This window comes from Brachypodium distachyon, chromosome 1 (genome assembly GCF_000005505.3).
Source record: "Brachypodium distachyon strain Bd21 chromosome 1, Brachypodium_distachyon_v3.0, whole genome shotgun sequence".
Lineage (NCBI taxonomy): Eukaryota > Viridiplantae > Streptophyta > Magnoliopsida > Poales > Poaceae > Brachypodium > Brachypodium distachyon.
In genome coordinates this window covers 4,541,226-4,557,729 of record NC_016131.3, presented here as the reverse complement: position 1 = coordinate 4,557,729, position 16,504 = coordinate 4,541,226, and the positions used below count along the sequence as shown (strand labels likewise).

Genomic DNA, 16,504 nt, shown 5'->3' with positions numbered 1-16,504 from the left:
TAGCAAGTATAGGTTTGTCCAAAAATATATTTTAACTGTAGATTCATCCATTCATATCGATACAAGGATACAAATTTGTTTAAAGAAGTATACAAAATGATACATCAGAAGCATGACGGCCAGAATACAACAGATGTGATGAAAATGGACTGTTTGGAAATGGAGTGAAGTGCAATCCCTTTGTTTTCATGATAAACCAAGCTGAAACCACAACAGGGACCTTTGATACCACGTAGGACGCCATTGTGAATGCCACCCAGGCACAAGTCTCCGAGGAGAAGATGGGATGAACACAAATTGCTTTGACCCTCCATAACAGAATGGATCTGGCCAGCATACAAACCCACGAACCCAACAGATAACTCAGTCCCATCCATTATAGGGGCAGAATCACCGTCACGATATACTCCACATAGGTCAGTTAATCACTGCCCCTCGACTGCATTGGCACACAGATTCTCTTGTGCATTGCTCTTGCTGTTGCATGCTCTGCTACGCCTTCTGAACAGTTGGCTTCGTGGGTCCTTAGTTTTTCCCTTCTTCTATTTGTTTTGCACTTGCTGTCATTTTACTCGTTGTATCACAATTCTTCCATTTAATTGAGATGGTTCATGCTGGCTAATGCCTGCCACAGCCCACAGCTTACCTAAAAAAAACTTGCCATATGAGATACAGATAGAACAGCAGCACAGGACCTGCAACCAGAAGAAACTGGAGCTGAGATTAATCATTTCCACATAGTATGGTGCACAATTGGCAAGTAAAATCTTTGTCTTATTGATCCTTGTGGCCAAAAATGGGAACGTGTCATTATGGCAGATAGTAACGGAAAGTCACCTAATCATAAGAACAAGAATACTACTCGCTCCATTCCGAATAGTATCACGTACTCCGAATTGTACTCGGAGTATATTTTTTCCACTTATTCCGAATTGTAGTCGGTTTTGCTTTTTCAATAGCTAATCCGCCATATTGCATTAACTACTACTCCTTGCATGGGGCCGGAGTATCACAGCGCATGCATGCCGACTGTGTCGGGGGTCATAATCCTTGGCTCCCGCTTTTCTGTGATTGGTCATGCATGCAGTATGCGGCGCTAGCTGTGTGGTTAATAGCAATGAACTCAGTTTAATTAATAATGCCAAGTATGAGGGGGTATCGGCAGCATGCACGATCCGAATTACTCCGGCGTGCATTCCCAGCTCCTCTCGTTGGTCTACGTGAAAAGTTTTTTGCACGCTACAATTCTGAACAGAGGGAGTAACAATATACAGTAATTGATAACATGGAAATTATAACAGAAAGGATACCTTAAAGAGTTATAAGGTACTTGGAATAGATCACCACCAGCCAGACCTTTTAACAAATCTCCAGACATTTTTGAACTGTTGATAACTCAATGCTTCACAGGGAAACTTGCTTTCTGAAGTTATGCCTGAAACGTAATCTCCAATAATTAATCACTTGTGGCCTGCTTGGCAAATGGAAAACATCTTGGTACCAATTCGACTTTGCACCAGGTAAATGCACCTGATATCATATCTTAACCATCGAAACTGTGGTTCAAGTATAAACATCCTCTACCAACTTCATCCATGGGCCAACTTCATCAGCAAGCCCCTGAGAATGCAAATAATGAACCAACTTTGTGACAGGCTGCAGACTAGCCGAAGTGGAAAGAGAAGCCATGAGCTCGTTCATTATACTATGAAATGTAGAGCTGCAGTGTCCCATAATCCATTTTATGTGTTCAAATGCCATTTCTATTTCCTCAACATCTGTTAGGCACTTCAACAAAATGACATGTGAATTCGAGCTCTCAATATTGGAGGGAACACCGGACATAACACTCAATGCTGTTTTGAAGCTACCTGAAAATATTTCAACAATGAGTATATATTTACAAGGACATACTAGAATAATTAAAATATCACGCAAAACTAATTACAAGGACAGAAATACCTTGTTTACAGAGTGCAAGGATAAACACAGTTAACACTGAACTAGCTAGTTCGGGATCCTGCACCACAGATTTGTTAAAAATCTCCTCAGCCTGTTTATATTTTTTTTCTTGGCACATCACAGTGATGACTGATGTGTATGTTGCACCATCTGGGGCCACTCCTTTCAGGAGCATGTGATCAAACAGCTGCTGCACTTCTTGACTTTCGCCAATTTCTGCAAATTTTGTTATAAGTATATTGTAAGTCTGCAGATTTGGACTGCACCCACTAGTGAACATCTCATCCCACAACTTCTTAGCAGGCCTAAGAAGGTCATTTCTACAAAGTGCTACCATGAGAGAATTGTATGATGAAATGCCAGGATCTAGCCTCTTTCCTTTTATCTCCTTCAGCACACTATATGCCTCTCTCACCTTCCCTGCCTTGCCCAAAAATGACACCACCAAATGGTACTCACGCTCGCTCGTGCAATAGCCCCTATCCAAAAGCACCCTAAAAATTTCCCACATCTCATCGCCCTTCCTATTCTTGCAAAGGTTCTCGCAAAGCTGAACAAGCATCTCAGTGCTTGGCAATCTGTCCTTTTCTATCATGAACTTGCAGAACATAATGGCAGCATCAGCATCAATCTCAGAAACTGAACAAATCAAAACATTCAACACATCATCATCAATTGGGAAATCGCCTAATACAATCGCCTCACCCATCTCCTTTGCCTCAGAAATCTGCCTGTCAGACAGCAATGCAAGCAAAAACTCTCTATAGTCCACCTTCCTCGGCGCAACACCGAGCTTCCTCTTCTGTTTCAAGATTTTCCCTTCCTCCTCTACCCTCCCTGCTTCCCTATACCTCTCAGACACAATCCTGTAAGCTATGAAATCCGGTTTCCATCCACGTAACCTCATATCTTCCAAGGCCCGCCAAGCATCCTCAATCCTTCCCTCCCGACACAAACCATCTACAACCATCGCTGCAACAACAGACTTGTTGATCCAGTCCCCCCGATGGTGCACCGTCTCCACCAGCCGCAGGGCCTCGTCGAACCCGTCCCTCCTGCCCACATTCTTGACAAACACCCCGAACCCGACCGTGTCCAGCTCGGCGGCCCTCGCTAGCATTCTGTCGAACACCTTGCGCGCGGCAGCGAGTGATCCTGACGACGCGAGCGCGGCGAGCAGGGAGTTGCATAGCGGCGCCGGGAGCGCGACTGAGTCCGGGAGGAGGCCAAAGTGCGCGAGGGCGTCCGGGAGGCGGCCGTGGCGGAGGAACGCCGAGGCAGCGAGTGCGTGGGTGGCCGGGAGGAGCGGCAGCCGCGCGGCGCGGGCGCGGGCGAGCGCGGCAAGGAGGGAAGGGAGCGTGGCGGGGTGGCCGGCACGGGAGGGCGCGGCGAGCGACGCGAGGTGCGCGTGGAAGGCCTGCGGGGTGGAGGTGGGCGCCGCGGCGGCGTGGGCAGACGGCGCAGGCGGGTGGGCGCGACCGGAGAAGGCGCGCGCCGCGGCGGCGGCGAGGCGGGGGAGGAGCAGGCGGTGCGGGGCGCTGGACGGCGGGCCCATGGTGGCAACGAGGGACAGTAGAGCCGCCTGATGGCGCGGAACGAAGTGTGACTTGTTAGTGTGTGATCGTACTTGGAAAAGCGGAAACAAGGGGATACACATTCCTGTTCTGAAAGCGGTTTCTTAGACTACGTAACCGGGCCTTCAGCTTTGCTCTCCATCAACCAGCTACCTACGCGCTGCGGCCGCTCCAAGATCCCACGCGCTTCTCTACCGCGAGCTTCTTCCTCCCCATCCTCCCTTTCGCTGCTCCTCCTCCAAAACCTCTCTTCCCTTTTCCCGCGACTTCCAAGCGAGGCAACATTTCAAAAGTCCTCGCTCCTGTCCTCCCTTCCCCTCGCCTCGCCTCGGCTCGCCGCCGCATCCCAGGAACTGTCCTGCTCCCGCCGCCGGCCATGGAGGCGGTGGTCGTCGACGCGGGCTCCAAGCTGCTCAAGGCGGGCATCGCGCTGCCCGACCAGGCCCCAGCTCTGGTGAGTTCGCCAGATCTCCTCGCCCCTTGTCGATTCTCTCGAGATTTTCGAGGAATTTATGCGTGATGATGCTTGATGTGTGATTTGGTTTGGTTGTCAGGTGATGCCCTCCAAGATGAAGACGGAGGTCGAGGACAGCCAGCTGGCCGACGGCGCTGTGGTGGAGGAGGTGGTGCAGCCGGTGGTGCGCGGCTTCGTCAAGGACTGGGACGCCATGGAGGACCTGCTCCACTACGTCCTCTATAGGAACATCGGGTGGGAGATGGGGGACGAGGGCCAGATCCTCTTTACCGAGCCGCTCTTCACGCCCAAGGTGATGCTTAATTTTAAGCTCGTTTAAATATGGTGCCTAGTAAACTTGTTGGATTTTAACGTGAGAGCAGATAAAATTGGGGCTAGTTCAAGGTTGGGTTCGGATGTGCTGGATTAGAAATGGGAGTTCGATTTTACGGGGTTTCAGGATTAATTGTATCTGGGTTGTGTGGTTATGAGTGTTCACATAACAAATTCGTTCGCATTATGGCATATGTAATTCCACATTTCCACCAGCCTAAATGATATTAGCTTCCCCTTTTATGGATGGGATCAAATCCTATGATTTATAGAACCATCTATCCATGTGATACACATTCAAAAGAAAACAGTTACCAAAAGTGCATAAGCACCAAGATTACAGAATTAAGACAATCTGACTGATAGAGTGAATGGAAGAAATTACATGTTATCAGCAAAGCAGTTCATGCAAAAATTCCAGCTTCAACCTTGAACTCTGAAACCATCCTGTTACCAAAAAAATATCGAAACGGTCAGTTTTACAATCTTAGTTTATTTCGGCTGTTGCGGATGCCATATCATCAAACAAATCAGATGAGCAAGGTTTGGCTAAAACTTAAAACCACACAGTGCTCTCACTGTTTATCACATGCCATATTTCTGCATCTCATTACTGATTTATTTGATGATGTGGAAAACACATGTTATTTCGTAGTGTGTGCATAGTCGATTAAACACACTAGCAATTCGGTATGGTTGGATTTCTGAGCTCAGTTGGTGGACTCCAAATTTCTTAATGGTTAATGTGACCACATATTCAATTTATGAAATTTAGTGCACATCCTTGTTCTATTTTGGTTAACTGTTGAATCTTACATAGACAATTCTAGCTCTGGATCAATTTGGATGTACATTATATAAATTCTAGGGTATGTTTGTTTGTTTCTTGGTCAACCTTGCCATATACAGTTTAACCTTCTAAATGGCCATTGCCAGTTAGACAATGTCACCAATGGAACTGAGATTTGTTTGCATTGCCAAAATTTTTGGTCATGACCAAAAATTTGATCTGTGTTTCGTTGGTTGACAATTTTTTGGCTTCCTGATACCACTTTTGAACTGTAGTTCATTTTTCTTGCCAAAGTTGTCAACTCATTGGCAAGCAAAACCTTCTCCAATATTTTGGCTATCTGAAATTTTTGGTAGCGCAAAACTTGGGCTGAAACCAAATACACCTGGTCCATGCATGTGGGCCAGGGCCTAAGTAAGTGTATTACACAAAGTTCTGGCGATGAAGAAAAATCATTCCTAAGAAACTGTTGCATAACTAGCATTAGGCATGGCACGATTAAGCATCAAACACTACACCCCATTGCCTATAGTTTGATTATGTTTTCTGCAGCTGCATCAATTAGGAGTGTCCAGTGGTCCATGTGGTCCAGTGGCTTACATATAATGATACTGTAGGAATTCACCGAAATTCTAGCATTGTGTCATTTAGCAGATATTGCATAATTTACCCCTTAGGGCTTGTTTGTTACTAGAGTTTTTGGGGTGTTTTCTAGAGTATTATCCACTCCAAATTGAAAAACAGTAGAAACCCCAAATGGTTGTTTGGTAGGAAGGGTTTAGAGGGGATTATCCCTAGTTTCCCCCACAAAACACTCCATTTTTATACCAAATTAAAACACTTCTCATACTAGTGTTTTTTTTGGATTTTTGAGAGTTTTGGGTGAACACCCAAACCCCTCAAATATCAAAACACTAGTGACTAAAAAATACACTAACACCAAACAAAGCCTTAGGGGCCAGCTTCTTGTGGTTGTGAGTCTTGAGACGCTATGGAATCCAGTTAAATGGGAGCCTTTACCAATTCTAATCCTGCTATGAAAAGAGGATGCTCTCAAATAGTTATTTTAGTAAAATTAATATAAGTGCTTGTGAAAAGCATTTGCAATGTTAAATGGAGCCTCAGTTTTCATCATTCTGAAGCTGTAATACAATCTCTCTATTACCTGTTTGCTAAGCCTTCTCCACTTTCTTTAGTGCGTTTAATGCATTGCTTTACCAATTGCTCTGGTGTGCTGTGTTTGGCTCTAATTTTCCAAATCTGTCTTCGACCTCTGCAGGCTCTCAGGGAGCAGTTGGCGCAACTTATGTTTGAAAAATTCAACGTCTCAGGCTTTTATGACTCTGAACAGGCTGTGTTGTCACTTTATGCTGTTGGCCGCATTTCAGGCTGTACAGTTGACATTGGGCATGGCAAAATAGGTAATATCACCAAATTAGTTGTATCTTAACTTGAGTTGCAGCTCTGTTTGATTCCATACGTGGCCTTTGTTAAATCTCTGTATGATATTTATTTATTTGTTCTGAAGCTGTTGACTTTATGCTTCTTCCATTTGGTTATTTTATGTTTAGTACTTCTTTTGATGTCCTTTATGTATTCATGCTAGAATAACCTTGGTGAAAACCAGCACATATCGAAGGCCTGCAGAGATAATATTTATTCTCTTTTGAGCTCAAAAATTGTGCTACGCAATTGTCACCAAATGATTGATGATCTGTAAGCACATGCAAGAACATCATACGAGGATGGCAGAAATACTTATAAAACTGAACTCCAATGATGCTTATGTTAATCCTCTTCCATTATGACATTACAGCTTATAAATCATTAATCTAGTTATGCATTCCTTTATTTGTATCCAAATGTTTAGTGTTGTCTTTGTTGGGTGTATCGTATAGTTTTGCACATATCCAAAAATCATTTACCACTTCTTTGCAAAACCGTAGTCTTTCTGTTTTTTTAAAAAAAAAAAAAATCCTATTGTCTGTTCATCTTCTTTTGTTCTTTTCACCCAAATTGGATTTCTCTCTTGGTTCACAAAGTGAAGAAACTTTCTTGGCTTGGTCATCAGTACAGAGTACAGACAAAACAACTTTGTTAGACAAGAGCTTATTCCAGGCGGAATGATGACATCCATTGACGCAGGAAATTAGTAGGATTAGTGGGCATGTAAACCAATAGTAGTACAGAGTACAGACAAGTCTGCTTGCTGAAGAATGTTTCTTTCATTTCTGCATTCGGACATGTCTGGCTAGCTCTGTTGTGATCCCTTTTGGGCATTTTCGTTTGGAGTTAACTACTAAAACTGTAAGACTGGTTTCATTTCAAATGGTATGTAACTAGGCAAGGGCCTTTTGATCTAAAAAAATAAAATCTGATAGGTATTTTTCTTCAAAAAAAAATCCACTTATAGTTTATTTATTCAGCAATTGAATTTTAGGCATTATTGTGCTCTGCAACTGCAGAACTGCTTATACGCGATTTGCGTTTTGGTGGCTTTTGCCAGGTGCTATTTATTTGACTTTATTGGATATATGTTAACAAACTAGTAGAAGAAGCACAGCATTAATTTTTCACTTGGTCCTGTAGATTCGCTTCAGTTAACTAGATTCAGCAGCACATTGCACCAGTGCCAAGCAAGCTACTGTACTGATACATTCCAGTATTTAAGCTGAAATGTGGATGCTTTACTAAATTAATTGGGATAAGTTTTCAACTTTTCATAAGTGCCTTTCTTTTGTTCAGTGGTGGTCAAGCATCATTGCAGCTGGAGCTTCAATTTTATTGACATTTCTTTATATGATACCAGATATTGCTCCAGTTTGTGAAGGTGCTGTTCAACATGTAGCGTCAAAGAGATTTGAGATTGGAGGAACCGACTTGACAAACCTATTTGCGCAAGAACTAAAAAACTCCAACCCATCAGTAAACATTGATATTTCTGATGTTGAGAGGTTGAAAGAACAGTATGCATGCTGCACAGAAGATCAGTTAGCCTTTGAAGCTATAGAAAGCTCATGCGACCCAGAGAAGCACACTCTTCCAGATGGGCAGGTTTGTTGTTCCCTATGCTACATTGCTTTATTGTAAATATTGGGCCCAACATTCAGTAGACCCTTTTACATGTATCTTGATGTGCAATGCATGATAATTCTGTGGGTTATTCTCTTCACTCTTCAGATTGATCAAATGCCTTGGTGTTTACTTAGTATTTCTCATCCTGAATCTTTGGAACCACTTAACTCTAAGCGCATCTTCTTCCAGGTTATAACAATTGAAAAGGAGCGCTTTATCGTCGGTGAAGCTTTGTTTCAACCAAGAATTTTGGGCTTGGAAGATTATGGCGTTGTTCACCAGCTAGTTAGTAGTGTTTCAAATGTTGCATCGGAGTACCATAAGCAACTACTTGAAAACACTATGTTATGCGGTGGCACTGCATCCATGACTGGTTAGTTACTACCTACTCTAAAAAATGCCCTTTATTGATTAGAACAGTTGGGTTTGTCAATCTTTTATTATATATGGAACATGCATGTCTATTAGAGTTATAAACACTAAACTCTTACTCTGCCTGCTGGTCTGGATGACAATACATGCTTTCCCTGTGGAACATGGAATCCTTTAAAATGGAAAATTGCTGTATGAAACAATCACAAAAACCCTTATTAAAATTGCACATGCAAATGCCAGTGGTCTATAACCTATGCAGCAGGAGTTAGTTTGCTACCATGCTATGTTCCAGAACAGAGGAAATGGGGCCACTTTGGAATTTCTCTCATTTGAGAACCCATGGTGTCGGGACCTGGGAATTTGATTTGATTGGAAAGAATTCTGAATCTCATATATGACTTGGGAATATCTTGTACTCCAGTTAGCATCCCATGGATAAGCAGATAAGCCAATTGACATTATTCTGAATGTGCGGAGAATATTGCGAACTACTTATAGCTAGCTATTATATTCAGCAGTTCAGATAAACATTACTTAGGGAATGTTGGAACCACTGCTTACCCTGCATGCTTTTCGTTGGTCCCTCTGCTTACTCATTCGAATGCTATTCTCATTTTTGCACATCATAACCATTTCAAACCCAAATAATTGGCTAAAACTCTTTGTCAGTAATAACTGAGGTTCATAGTTTATCTAAGTGCTCTGTTTTCTTCTTCTCAAGGCTTTGAAGACAGGTTTCAGCGAGAAGCGAATTTGTCTGCTTCGGCAATCCGCCCAACTCTCGTGAAGGTAAACCTTCCGCTCCCTAGAACTCCCCGTTGCACTCTGCTCTGCCATTGCTAACCAACCAACTAAACCATGCATTCCTCCAGCCCCCAGAATACATGCCTGAGAATCTAGGGAGGCACTCGGCCTGGCTGGGCGGCGCGATCCTGGCCAAGGTGGTCTTCCCCCAGAACCAGCACGTCACCAAGGGCGACTACGACGAGACGGGCCCATCCATCGTCCACAAGAAGTGCTTCTGAGAACCAGGTCTGCGCTCTTTTTACTACTCAAGTCACCCCAGATGATTGATGTGTACTACAACACCTTTACGTGTACGTGTTGATGGCAACTGAAACATGAGCTTTGCTGCAGGCGCGTCGTACCCTCGAATCTGACTGCAACACCTTTACTGCTGCCCCTGCCCTGTAGGGGCCTGTGCGCGCTCCATCCCATCCAACCCGCTGTACCGGTGTCCTCTCCTCTCCGGAAGAACGCTGCGGGCGGCTTTCAAGCTATTCATGGCGGCTCTTCTGCTTGTTTCCTTTCGTTTTGGATGCGTTGTTGCTAGCTAGCTATTCAGGTTTCAGAATCCAGCGTCTATTATTTCTCGTTAGGTGTGTTAGAACTGTAGCTGCTGAACCAGCGGGAAAAAAAAGGTTGGAAAGGCGTTCTCACACGTGAGGTGTTCTGCCATTTACCAGTTTAACGAAGCGCAATATCCCGTGGTTCCCTGAGCTATTACTGCGTAAGCAAGTAGTCGTATCTCTTTGCTGTTATAAAAATTGAAGAAAATTATCAGTCACTACTAAATATTCAATGTGGTACTCTAAATCAGCGGACACTTAATATGAGACGGAGACGGATGGAGTAGATATTTTAGTACTCTATTGTTATTTGGCACAAAATCAACAACCAGGAAGGCGCAATCTTTCAAACAATACAAATTTTGGTTATAATTTGATATCGGTACTCAAATCTGCATTTTCTTAAAATGCAATTACAATAGATTGAAAGATGTCACCGCTGTAGCGTTTTTCGAAAAATGATGATTGCGGTGCCATTTTTTGAATAAGCAAGAATCATAGCAACACTGGCTTTTGAAGGGACAGCAAGCAAAGGATGTATTCCCGCGGGTTGTGGACATTGGCGCCAAGAAAGGCATCTCAGGTGGTTCACGGTCGACGGTCCAGGCTTTGCGTGTTGCAACGGTTTGCTGATGCAGCGATTCACTCGCTCCATTGATATCCTGCAGGACCGATCTACGTGATGACTGCATCCGTCCGGTCCCCGGACATCCCCTGCCATTTCTAAGCTCCAGTTAATGCTTTCCTACAGTACCATGCTCGAACAGGCCGTTCATTTTTCCCGATGGAACGGAACAGAGGCGCCAAATTGTACTATTCCTGCTGCTACAGTGTGCCTAGCAATTAAAGGATACAAACAATTTTCCTCTGCAAACTAAGCGAGCAAATGATATACTATATCAAATTTACCTGGTGGCTTCAACTAATTGGAAACCTCACCTGCAGCTGACCACTCTAGTTGAAGAAGTTAATCAATAGGTAGGCCACAAATGAGCAGTTCTTGAGATGCCATTATCCATATTGGCGATGGATGGATCTCCGACAATGACATACATGCTGCTCTGGCCATGAGGATTTTGGTCTTGGGGAGTTGCACACGAACAGTCGCAGATCCAACAAAAGCTGCCCGTGGTCTAACCAAATAATTGCCGGCTTCCTCTGCATGCCCTACTACTAAATAGTTTTGCATGCAGAATTAGGGGCTGTTCATATGCGTACGTGCTGCGCCTGAGTGTGAGCTGTGGCCAATAGAAGCTGTCGATCTTGTCTCTGGTGGGAGCTTGCTAGCTCTAGCAGAATCGTTTTAGGCCGGCGGCTGTTAGAGTACTGTTATGTAGTATTAGCCCATGAAGGGTACGTCGTCGTGGATTAACCGCCGTCATGCATGTGGGTTTTGTCCTATCAACCAGACCCGTCTTAGTCCTTGTCGGGCTAGCTATCGATCAGGACGTACAGGACGGCGCGCGCTAACTATAATAAGTGCATGCGCATGACACTACTGTCTGGCAAGCCAAAACATGCATGACATGCACCGGCGATCCCATTTTTATTTTTTTCTAAGAAAATACTACATATATACTACCTCCGTCTTATAATTTTTGTCGAAATATTACATTCTCTGGCGACACGGGAGAACCCTTGCCGGTGGTGGCACCGGAGCCGGGGCATGCGGTGCCGGATCTGGTGCTGTGTGTGGCCCCGGTTGTGGGTGCGGCGGCCCTGCATTGTGGAGGCTGGGCATGGGCGAGCGGGGCCGATGGCTTCGGGCTGCAGTGGTGTGTGGCGGTCTGCGTTGGTGCATCAGTCCGGTGTGTGGGGCGGTTGGGGCGCCCTGGCCGGTGGTGGTTTGGGCTGTGTGGCGTCGACGGGCCTACGTCGGTGCGTACGGTGGTTGGTGGCTTCTGCTCAGTCCTTTCGTCCGTCCGGTTCGCCACGAAGCTGCTGCTCCTGTCTGCATTGGGTGTGTGGGCATGCGGGGTGAAAACCCTGCACCCTGGTGCCGACGACGACAGTGTCCTCGGACGTCGCTCTCTTCTTGAAGGCGTCGCCATGCAGACCTACTACATCCCACCATTTGTGGATGGGGCGCCTTCGAGCGAAAGCTCAGATTCTCGGATCGGGCAACGGCGGCGTCTTTGGACGTCGTGATTGGAGGCATTGCCTTTGGAGCCCTTGTCTGACGGCGGAGTTTGCTTGTTGTGGTTGGATTGGCTAGGATATATCTTGGCCAGGGATGGCGACTAAGTCTACGTGCTGCGCGGACTTGCCGATGCGCAAGTTTCTCTCGTCAGGGCAGCCTCTTCCTTGCTCCGGTCGTCGAAAAACCCTAGTTCTGCCTACTTTCTCCTGACGAAATGAGTTGTTCCCTGATTGGTGTCGTTGGAGCAGGAGGGGTTCGCCTTCATGGTAGCGGCTTGTTTATTTGGTTTTGTCCCGTGTATGCACTTTGTCAGGGTTTTTCGCACGGCTTTCCTTTAATAAGCCGTGCATTGTATGGATTTTCTAGCCCGGTTTTCCTGATAAACGGAGGACCAATTCTTTTTTCTAATCGAATCGCAGGAATCGACCGTCGCGTCTAAAAAAAAGCTAGTGACCAAACGGGGAAGCAAGCCAGTAGATTTTCGCAACAAATGAAATCACCGGCCGGCCGGCCGGCGTCACGGCTCATGATGATTAGTGAGCACTACACGGCGAGCTACACACGGCACGGCACGTACGTACGGATTCCCCACCGGGGAGGGAATCGGGAAGAGAAGACAATCCAAAGCAAGAGGCCGCCGCGAGGCGAGCAGATCAGAGAGAATGAGAGAAGGCCGTGTGGACAAGCTGGAAGCGGCCGCGGGTTGCCGTTGGGCTCGCTTGTTGGCTAGCGCCCACCCGAATCTCCTCCCAACCCATGGAATCGGAGAGCCGGCCGGCACGCAGCGGATCGAATTAACGGCGGCCTCGATCGCCACGGTACGGCACCAACGCATGCCCATGCACTCCTCCTCCCGCTAGCCAAGCCACGCAAACAAGTCACCGTACCGGCGCTCCAAGAGTAGGTGTTCCTTCCGGCTTCCAGCCGATCGGGTGCGCGGGCGGCACGAATCGTGCGTGCGTACGGGTCCGGTTTTTGGCCTCGACCGGCGTCCCGCGCGCGTAGTAGTGGATGCATGCGCGCGTGCGAAAGCAAAAGTGCAAAACCCCCACGGCCGTGCCGTTGGCGGTGGGAGCGTATGACCACTTGACCAGGACGGACAGCTATTTCTATGTATGCACGCACGCACGCACGTGATGCGCATGTATCGTTGTGGATGTCGGCTTCTGTTTGTCGATCGCCTACGCTCTCGTGCGCTCCCATCCACGCATGTTTACTCTATCTCTCCACTGCGTATTACCGAGACGTTTCTCCCTTTAGTTTGTTACTGCTTACTTTAATTACGTTTTTCTAGCTAACATATGCTCCCATATTAATTAGTGATTTTTTATTACATGTATCAAGACGTTTTAGGCATAGATACATTCACTGTCGGACAAATTCAAGTCATTTAATATGTGGTGGAGGGAATACGTAGTAGTTTTGAAATAGTAGTACGTACTGTACCATACATGTTACGTAAAAACCTGAGTGAGGGAGTTGCATATACGGAGTATACGAGTGATAGTTTTATTTCTCACGCAACTTACTTCCAAACAAACTGCTCCAGTAAACTAGCATTACAAAATCATCAATGTACTATAGCAAACCTTAATAGGTTCAAGTCAAGCATACACATATCACTAGCCAGCAACCATCTAATAAGACATCATGCGAGAGCAAAGTACTACACTGCTATACGTCCATTTTGAATGCAAACTGAGCTAGCAGCTAGCCGAGGATAAGAAAATAAAGAAACCCTAGCTACCTAGCTAGTAGCCCCCTTGAGCCTTGACCCATGCATCTCCGTGGATGGATCGTATCAACTTTCACTCGCAAAGCGACGCACGTAAAGGTAAAAAAGCCTAGTAGTGCATGCATGGTCACGGGGGCAGGCGCGCAGTCGCTGTAAATTTAAGCGCAGAGCAATGTCGCGAGAGAAAGCTTTGGTCGATCTGGTCCACCCACGCGAGCCGCACACTGCAGGCGGGGGAATCCGGCTCCCGGCCAAGCGCTGCGTGCCAAACCACCCGTCTCAGAAAAAAGGCCACCTCCTCTCTTGCAATGCCAGCCAGCAGCAATTCAAACCACCCATGTACAGTCCACACAGAGAGGGTTGCATGTTAGATGCATGATGATGATGAATGGCAATATATGGCTGCGAACAAACGCAAGGGCTCCCAGGGGCAATTTTATATACCATATTAGTTGTCGAAATATTACATGTATCTAAACGTTTTTCACGCATAGATACAACCATATTTAGATAAATTTGAGACATATTTAATATGGATCGGAGTTTTTTCTTTCTGCGATCGATCGACGACCTGGCCTGGCGTGCTGCTGTATGTATGTCGCCACCGAGCTGAGTTGCCACCACACAATTGCACGCACAGAGATAATTAACAGGCCCCTGACACTGTGCCAGCTAGCTAGCTCTGGAGGGGGGCTGGCTAGCTGCTGTGGTGGTCTAGGGTTCTTTCTCCGCTTGCTTTCTTCAGCTTGTTGGTGCGTAGCGTAGCGGCGCTGACTGCGATCGAATCCCTTTATTCCGTCTTTGTAATCATGCTGCTCGTATGTGTATACATGGATGGACTCTAGCTATACTGGGAAGCTGAGGAGGGTTCCCAATTCCTGCCCACACAAGCTTTGCCCTGCTGCCAGCTGAGCTTGGAGGAGCGTGCAATGTGCGCGCATGTTATTGCGTTGCATGCCGCCGTGTGTGAGTGCATGATGGGATTGCCGCGTTGGGTTGGGAGGGAGGGATTAGCTAGCCAGCAGCCAGCTAGGTAGCGCTAGGGCATCATAATTTGCGGCTCGGGGAACTATTTATAGGGGCTGCCCAGCCCCGGGCTCCGTAGTATGCGTACACAAGCTAGTATTCTCCTCTCTTCTAGTCTTCTTCTTCTTCTTCCCCAGACGAGACGCCTCTCCCGTCTCTCTGTAGACCTCTCTAACTAGCTCCCCTCCACACAATGGCATTCATAATGCAGGCAGCTGCAGCTGCAGGTATATATGTTGGATGAAGGTGCAATATATGCGGAAGGAGGTGAAAAAAAAAATGGGATATGCCTGGCTCCCTGTATGCCACTCGCGTAGCTGCCAACAACTCAGTTTGAGCTCCCCCGGCCCAAACGCAAACGTTGGCTCTACCGCGGATGGCGTGCGAGGAGCCAAGCATGACCGTCTCTCCCCCTCCCTCCCTCTCTCCCTCCCTCCCTCCCTCTCTCTCTTAGTACATTTTACATTCTTTAATTTGATGTTACTAGTACTAGAAGCAAGCTTAATTAGCTAGCAGCTTTGCCTCATCTCATTAATTAAGAAGAAGATTATAATGAGTATGTACTCTAGATTTGCTACTACACGCACTGATCCGTACGTTTGGCGCACACTTAACGTACAACTGCTTCGTTTAACTTGTTTTGTATTTTCTCTACTAGTAAGTGATAAGTATATGTATACGCAATATCTTATGTGGATCCGACACATATCTTAATTGCAGCGCTGGTAAGTGCTAACAATTATCTGTACTGACTAATCCACCTAGCTTATTTTCTGTTGGAGTAAAATTGTTCTACGCCACCGGCCTATTCAGCTAGCCACTGATCTGATGTGATGACCATTTTTAACCCCCGTCTCATCGTCTGTTATCCGTCACCTCCTTCGCTTTGTTTTCTTTTGTTTTGTATATACACATATAGTCTTCTTAACAGCTATAGTACGTACTGGTGCCTCGATACCGGCTGGCGTGCAACTGACTGACAAGATGTCAATGAGAATATGCGCGTGCATCAGCATAAATCTTGATAGAGATAGCTCATGAGAACTCACATGCATTGTTCAATGGTCGTAGTTGGTTTGCTTGCTCGATCCAGCAGATCGACCAGCAGCTGGTAGAAACTAATGTGTACATATGTATGTCTTCAAACTTGACCTTAATTACTTTTCTTAAGTACTTCCTCCGATCCTAAATTGCTGTCGAAATATTACATCTATCTAGATGCTTTTTAAAAATAGATACATCCATATTTGAACAAATTTGAGTCAAGAATTTAGAATCAGGGAGAATACATAATTATAATTAATATCCGATATTACAGTTCCAGACTTGCAAAATGGATTAAGACGGAGCCTGGAGCACTGTAGCGCCCCTCTCCTTTCGGAGGGAAAACTATGCCGCATTCCCAAGACATCTGCAATTAAGAAGGGTTTTTTCTTCAGAAAAGGGGTATCGTCTCAATTGATGTACTCTCTGACCGGTATTACTTCAATTTTGTTCAAATATGAATGTATCTATGTATAAAAAACGTCTAGATATATGTAATATTTCGACAAGTAATTCCGGCCGAAGAGAGTATATGTTTACTGAGCGGTCGCGAGCTTGTAATTTCTTGTGTAGGTAAATGTCTGGTTTGATGCAAGATATATAAAGGTCGGTCGATCTACATTGCACATATGACGACACGTCTATGC

General features: G+C 45.8%; 2 protein-coding genes and 1 non-coding gene across 6 annotated transcripts; 2 read left to right on the top strand and 1 right to left on the bottom strand.

The window, feature by feature from the left end:
- Positions 1 to 13: 13 nt before the first annotated feature.
- LOC100829645 (pentatricopeptide repeat-containing protein At5g14080) lies at positions 14 to 3,500 on the bottom strand. 4 transcript variants are annotated; one of them, XM_024457303.1, is made up of 4 exons: positions 1,963 to 3,500; positions 1,531 to 1,871; positions 1,311 to 1,435; positions 14 to 711 (listed from the first exon to the last, which is right to left on the bottom strand). In XM_024457303.1, the coding sequence occupies exons 1-2, from the start codon at positions 3,080 to 3,082 to the stop codon at positions 1,564 to 1,566; spliced, it is 1,428 nt and encodes a 475-aa protein (XP_024313071.1). In that variant the 5' UTR covers positions 3,083 to 3,500; the 3' UTR covers positions 14 to 711; positions 1,311 to 1,435; positions 1,531 to 1,563. The 4 variants fall into 4 exon arrangements, with proteins under 4 accessions (XP_024313071.1, XP_003559362.3, XP_014756747.1 ...); XM_003559314.4 differs by having other exon boundaries at positions 14 to 695; XM_014901261.2 differs by having other exon boundaries at positions 1,311 to 1,871.
- A 201-nt stretch (positions 3,501 to 3,701) lies between these two features.
- Positions 3,702 to 10,159, top strand: LOC100841675 (actin-related protein 7). Its single transcript, XM_003558223.4, has 8 exons — positions 3,702 to 3,990; positions 4,091 to 4,303; positions 6,393 to 6,534; positions 7,923 to 8,167; positions 8,378 to 8,561; positions 9,285 to 9,352; positions 9,436 to 9,595; positions 9,701 to 10,159. The coding sequence occupies exons 1-7, from the start codon at positions 3,913 to 3,915 to the stop codon at positions 9,586 to 9,588; spliced, it is 1,083 nt and encodes a 360-aa protein (XP_003558271.1). The 5' UTR covers positions 3,702 to 3,912; the 3' UTR covers positions 9,589 to 9,595; positions 9,701 to 10,159.
- A 4,910-nt stretch (positions 10,160 to 15,069) lies between these two features.
- MIR160A (microRNA MIR160a) lies at positions 15,070 to 15,244 on the top strand. The gene has a single exon (NR_126862.1). It is a non-coding gene; the product is annotated as a microRNA MIR160a (primary transcript).
- The last annotated feature ends 1,260 nt before the right edge of the window (positions 15,245 to 16,504 follow it).

Excerpts from the sequence above, each read along its gene's own strand:
- LOC100829645 (XM_014901261.2), bottom strand. The coding sequence starts at position 3,082 with ATGCTAGCGAGGGCCGCCGAGCTGGACACGGTCGGGTTCGGGGTGTTT. Across the intron at positions 1,872-1,962 it reads CCTTGCACTCTGTAAACAAG|GTAGCTTCAAAACAGCATTG; the intron begins GTATTTCTGTCC and ends AAATATTTTCAG.
- LOC100841675 (XM_003558223.4), top strand. The coding sequence starts at position 3,913 with ATGGAGGCGGTGGTCGTCGACGCGGGCTCCAAGCTGCTCAAGGCGGGC. Across the intron at positions 3,991-4,090 it reads CCGACCAGGCCCCAGCTCTG|GTGATGCCCTCCAAGATGAA; the intron begins GTGAGTTCGCCA and ends TTTGGTTGTCAG. Across the intron at positions 4,304-6,392 it reads AGCCGCTCTTCACGCCCAAG|GCTCTCAGGGAGCAGTTGGC; the intron begins GTGATGCTTAAT and ends CGACCTCTGCAG.